Source organism: Eptatretus burgeri, chromosome 10 (genome assembly GCF_056783735.1).
Source record: "Eptatretus burgeri isolate ZD-2024b chromosome 10, Ebu_testis_v1, whole genome shotgun sequence".
NCBI lineage: Eukaryota > Metazoa > Chordata > Myxini > Myxiniformes > Myxinidae > Eptatretus > Eptatretus burgeri.
Window position 1 is genome coordinate 194969 of NC_140970.1, and position 5636 is coordinate 200604.

A 5636-nucleotide genomic window follows, 5' to 3' on the forward strand; every position below is an offset into this window, starting at 1 on the left:
CTGCAAGGACATCAAAATCCAGAATTATGTCAAAAAGCAGAATAAACATTATAAAAAGGAAGAATGAACAATAACAGCAAAATAACTAACCAAACTTGTCCCCTGGTCCTCTTCCAGATGAGTGCGTGTCATCTTCAACCGATTTACGACATTTGTAATCCGATGCCCATTTTTCAACCGTCCTATAATCTGGAGATCTTTCTCCAGACACAGCATATATCCGTTCATAGATCGTTTGGGTGCCAACACCTTCACTGACGAAGAACTTTACGATAGTTTGGTACTCAAAATTCTCAAAATCTTTGCTGCATTGGATCTGGAACAAACACAATTGCATTTGAGGACAATTAACAAATACTTAATACAGTACTGTATATGAACAAAGCATATTTAAGCAAAATTCCCATTGAAAAAAATTTATAATAATTTGTTGTTTCAACAAAGTTTATGATTATTCTCATCACCTTGCCCTTGTACAAGGCCTGCTTTTGCTTCCTCCAATTGTTAAATGCAGGGTAATCAGGCAGATCTCCAGCTCTAACAGACACTTCAAGCAACTTCCGGAAAGTTGGTTCATCCTCAACACGAGCACACAGCATGACATCCAGGATTCGATCCATGTTACCCTGGAAATCGAGGTAGGCCTGTCGCAGGTCATCACGTTCCTCCTCTGAATCGCGGTATGCTTCTTCAAAAGAACGAATGTCAACCACATTAATCTGGCAGGACAACGAAGAATAAAAGAGATTATTTCCTGCTGTTTCCTCTGGATGGGTGATGAAGGTCATAACATATGTTAATACACACACACAGATAATATATATTTAGACATATAAAATGTTAAATATATATATATATATATATATATATATATATATATATATATATATATATATATATATATATATATATATATATTGTTGTGGTTGAGGAAATTCGCAAACCACCATTCAGGTCCCGTAGGTGAGATATCTCTGTAAGTACATGTGTAGTTAGCCCCAAACTCGTTGTTTAGAGGGAATAAATGTGATTCATTCGGGCTGCGACCCTTTAAGATAGCCGTTTTTCTGTTCTATCTTTATTTTGAACCAACCACGTCTCAACCTCCATCACACATCAACCACCAACCGCAACGCCGCTTCACAACAACAACGCCAACAGCCACGACCTTTACCTTCACAACTCGCTCTCGCAAACATCGCATCACCACCATTCCAAGCGTCACCGTGGCCAGGGACCGCCACTTTAGGCCCTCCACCACCTTCGCCTCTCCTTCTGCGGCCGTTCCCGCGCCGCATGTGGGCGCCGAGCGTCAGGCTGTCCTGGACTCGTACAGGGCGCGCGCCGAGCCACGGGTACAAAGTGCGGCCTTTCCGAGGATGAGTCGGATCAGGAATGATACACGCCCACTTCCGATCCGTCCAATCATTAAGCGCGGGGCGATTTGGCCCCGCCTCCAGGCGCGTCGGAGTAGAATCGATATATGCAAATTCGAGGATCAGGGGAGGTTCACGCCCACTTTTCCTCTGTCCAATGGGCGAGCGTGGCTCCGCCCCCGAGCTCATCCTGATCCGGAAATTTGCATATGGGTTCTCCTGCCGTACTATAAAGCACCGAGCGCGGGGCGAATTCAGTCAGTTTTTGGGCTCAGGCGAGTTGGAGAGGTGTGGCGGCGGCGAAGTGTGGCAGCGGCAGAGAGTTTTGTGCTCGGCGAGTTGGAGAGGTGTGTCGGGGGCAAAGTGTGGCAGCGGCAGTTTTGGGCTCGGGCAAGTTGGAGAGGTGTGGCGGCGGCGAAGTGTGGCAGCGGCAGAGTGTGGCAGCAGCAGTCAAGACGGGTCTGGAGGAGAGTCAGTCTGTCAGAGTCAGAGTCTGTCGGGGAGCTGCAGAGAGGGGAAGCCGGGAGCACGGTCGAGGTCGCAGTGGAGTCGCTCGTCGCGGGACCCAAGCAAGCCAGCTATCCTCTTTCCCCAGAGCATCAACAATTCCCCCCTTCCCCCCCCCCGCGCTGAGATAGTGCGGAAAGGGGGCCCCGTTCCCACCCCATTCCAATCAGTGCCAACGAAACCCGCGGAGGAGCGCGGAGTCGGGGCACCGCCGCGACATTTGCGGCTCATCACAGACGGGTAGGCTCCGCCGGTCATTTGCTTCTGTGTTGTGAAAAACAACATCCGTGCAGCCTCGAAGAGATATTCGTTCATATGCCTTTTCAATGCAACCAGCAGTCTCATCCACGTCTGCCCCCTTGTTGTTGAGGGTGGCCCTTTTCTTTTGCTTTTGAGTATATGTGTTGTCGGCGCCGTCTGTAAAGTAAAACTGTGTAAGTGTTGCCGTGTGCTCGCTTAGTCGGTAGTAGATCTGCATTGTTGTGTTTCTTTTGTTGCAATTGCTTTTGGTGCATAATTGTTGTAATTGTATATGTGTGCTTTCCGTGTGCCGCGGAATAAATGTGCCTTATGTTGAACTGTTTTTCCCGTTTCGCTTCGTCTTTTCTTTAATTGAATCTCCATCTTACTTCACATAAAGGGTTGGTAGTGAGCTAAATACGCCCGATAATTAATCGGAACCGTCGAGGTTGACGATAACACCGCTCGGTTATCCCGATAGTACGGAACGGGTCGCTTAAAGTGGCCCGTGTCCGGAGTCGACCTGCGGCGAGGTGCGATCGCCCGGTCTACCCTCCGTGTGGGTACTTAGGTAGGTCGAATTTGGTGAACAACCCTATCCCACGCGGGGGGGCGATTGGCACGATCGTGGTGAGGCCGAAAGGCCCACCCATGACTAGGTCCCGGCGTTAGTCCGAGAGGGTCACGACAGAATTGTCCGTCCGGTGGGCGACGTGCCGCGATTCGAGTTACGTGGCCGCTCGCACGCCGGCGGGCGCGAATTCGCGACAATATATATATATATATATATATATATATATATATATATATATATATATATATATATATATATATATATATATATATATATATATATATATATATATATATATATATATATATATATATTTGCGGTTCTGGGAACCGCATCCCTCCAAAGCAATAGCAACCATCATACAGGTCCCTAGACAGTTATTCCATTAATATACATTCAGATAGTTCCTTCCCTTTGTCGAGCGGGACAACGGGATGTGAGTTGCGGGGATCTTAGAGCTTGGTCTGTTTGCACCACTCTAACTCCATTCCTACTCTTTTCCTCTTCGTCCTGAAACAAATCAAAGCAGACACTGCACGAGGACAGCCGCCTGTAAAAACTGCAGCCACACCCTCATCGTATGCGTCCTCGCAGAGGCCAACACATGCAGCACGTGCTGCGGCCGGTGGAGGGAATAGGAAAGCTGCGACAACACCACACGAGCAGACACCGCAGCTGTGAGGATACAGCAATACCTTCGAAGGAACCTCTGCCGCAAGCTCGAGATGATCGTCTGACGTTTCCAAATATCTGGGATGAGACTTCTGGTTGCATTGAAAAGGCATATGAACGAATATCTCTTCGAGGCTGCACGGATGTTGTTTTTCACAACACAGAAGCAAATGACCTAACATCAGCGAGAGCGTGGCTGGCAGCTTGGTGCCAATAACTACATCGTCGGAGGCCGATAATACAAAAACAACAACCACGCCACATTGTGCAGGACACAAGTGTGCAAGATACGGGCGGCGTGTTCTTTCCAACGCAATTCTGGATACAATTATATCAGCATCCTCTTTTCCCCTCCATTTCTCCATCTGATACTTGTATCTATATTCTTTTTCATTCCAAACCTCCATCTAATTATTATATCCGATCATTCCCCTCAATTCGTGACACAGATCGGGGTTGGCGCCACGTACATGATAGCAGAATTGGGCGAACGCGAGCACTGGACACGTGCTTAATGGTGGATCTGTGCGCACTGTATGGGACATGCTCGATAGCAGGCGGACCTGTGCTTAGCTCGTGACACCTTATCATCGTACAGAACGGGGCATGAGTAACATCTTTGATCAGGTCTGTGCACGGGTTTATCCTAACACCTTACCGTCGGTCCTCACTGGCGGCCGCGGGTGATCCCCACAGACGGCGGATGTCTACTCACCTCTCTGCCTGTGAAGCCACGATCAGGCAGAGGCGTGCGATGCTGTTCGGATCACTCGGGCTGCATGGAGAATCACGGAGCAGGCATTGATCAGTGATAATCGGAGGTGCCTCGGCAGGCATGCGTGACCGACACGACCCTCGGCCGGGGCACGGTCCGGGATATCAATGCAAAGCAATTCATGTCGCGGAGTTTGGTGGAGGGAGACTCATGTCAAGGGGCACGGAGCGAGACGATTCCGCAGCTTGGAGTTATCTTACCGGAAGTGGAGTGGAGCCGCTTCCGGCCATCATGGCCGGGCCACGCAGTGCTCCGGGCCCATTCACAGCGGCTGGGGACTCGGCCTTCCCCGCCCATTCACAGTGGCTGGGGACCCGGCCTCCCCCGCCCGTTCGGTTCCCGACCCGGCCTCCCCCGCCCGTTCGGTTCCCGACCCGGCCTCCCCCGCCCGTTCGGTTCCCGACCCGGCCTCCCCCGCCCGTTCGGTTCCCGACCCGGCCTCCCCCGCCCGTTCGGTTCCCGACCCGGCCTCCCCCGCCCGTTCGGTTCCCGACCCGGCCTCCGCCGCCGGTTCGGTTCCCGACCCGGCCTCCCCGCCCGTTCGGTTCCCGACCCGGCCTCCCCCGCCCGTTCGGTTCCCGACCCGGCCTCCCCCGCCCGTTCGGTTCCCGACCCGGCCTCCCCCGCCCGTTCGGTTCCCGACCCGGCCTCCCCCGCCCGTTCGGTTCCCGACCCGGCCTCCCCCGCCCGTTCGGTTCCCGACCCGGCCTCCCCCGCCCGTTCGGTTCCCGACCCGGCCTCCCCCGCCCGTTCGGTTCCCGACCCGGCCTCCCCCGCCCGTTCGGTTCCCGACCCGGCCTCCCCCGCCCGTTCGGTTCCCGACCCGGCCTCCCCCGCCCGTTCGGTTCCCGACCCGGCCTCCCCGCCCGTTCGGTTCCCGACCCGGCCTCCCCGCCCGTTCGGTTCCCGACCCGGCCTCCCCGCCCGTTCGGTTCCCGACCCGGCCTCCCCGCCCGTTCGGTTCCCGACCCGGCCTCCCCCGCCCGTTCGGTTCCCGACCCGGCCTCCCCCGCCCGTTCGGGTCCCGACCCGGCCTCCCCCGCCCGGTCGGGTCCCGACCCGGCCTCCCCCGCCCGTTCGGTTCCCGACCCGGCCTCCCCCGCCCGTTCGGTTCCCGACCCGGCCTCCCCCGCCCGTTCGGTTCCCGACCCGGCCTCCCCCGCCCGTTCGGTTCCCGACCCGGCCTCCCCCGCCCGTTCGGTTCCCGACCCGGCCTCCCCCGCCCGTTCGGTTCCCGACCCGGCCTCCCCCGCCCGTTCGGTTCCCGACCCGGCCTCCCCCGCCCGTTCGGTTCCCGACCCGGCCTTCCCCGCCCATTCGGTTCCCGACTCCGCCTTCCCCGCCCATTCGGTTCCCGACTCCGCCTTCTCCGCCCATTCGGTTCCCGACTCCGCCTTCTCCGCCCAAGTCCCTCCCTTCACGCCTAATGGTCGCGTCTCATTCTCTGGACCGACGCTAGCTGCAAGAAGTAACAGGTTGCGTGCGAGCTGCC

At 55.3% G+C, this 5636-nt stretch overlaps 1 protein-coding gene across 4 annotated transcripts in view; it reads right to left on the minus strand.

Moving 5' to 3' along the window:
- LOC147017781 (uncharacterized) overlaps positions 1 to 5636 on the minus strand; it is a 50963-nt gene that overhangs the window by 22445 nt on the left and 22882 nt on the right. For all 4 annotated transcript variants that reach the window (XM_085896744.1, XM_085896743.1, XM_085896745.1 and 1 more), the window contains exons 6-7: positions 465 to 719; positions 91 to 316 (exon numbers count right to left, since the gene is read on the minus strand). In XM_085896744.1, the coding sequence (XP_085752870.1) occupies positions 91 to 316; positions 465 to 719 (481 nt within the window). The remainder of the gene's footprint in view (positions 1 to 90; positions 317 to 464; positions 720 to 5636) is intronic.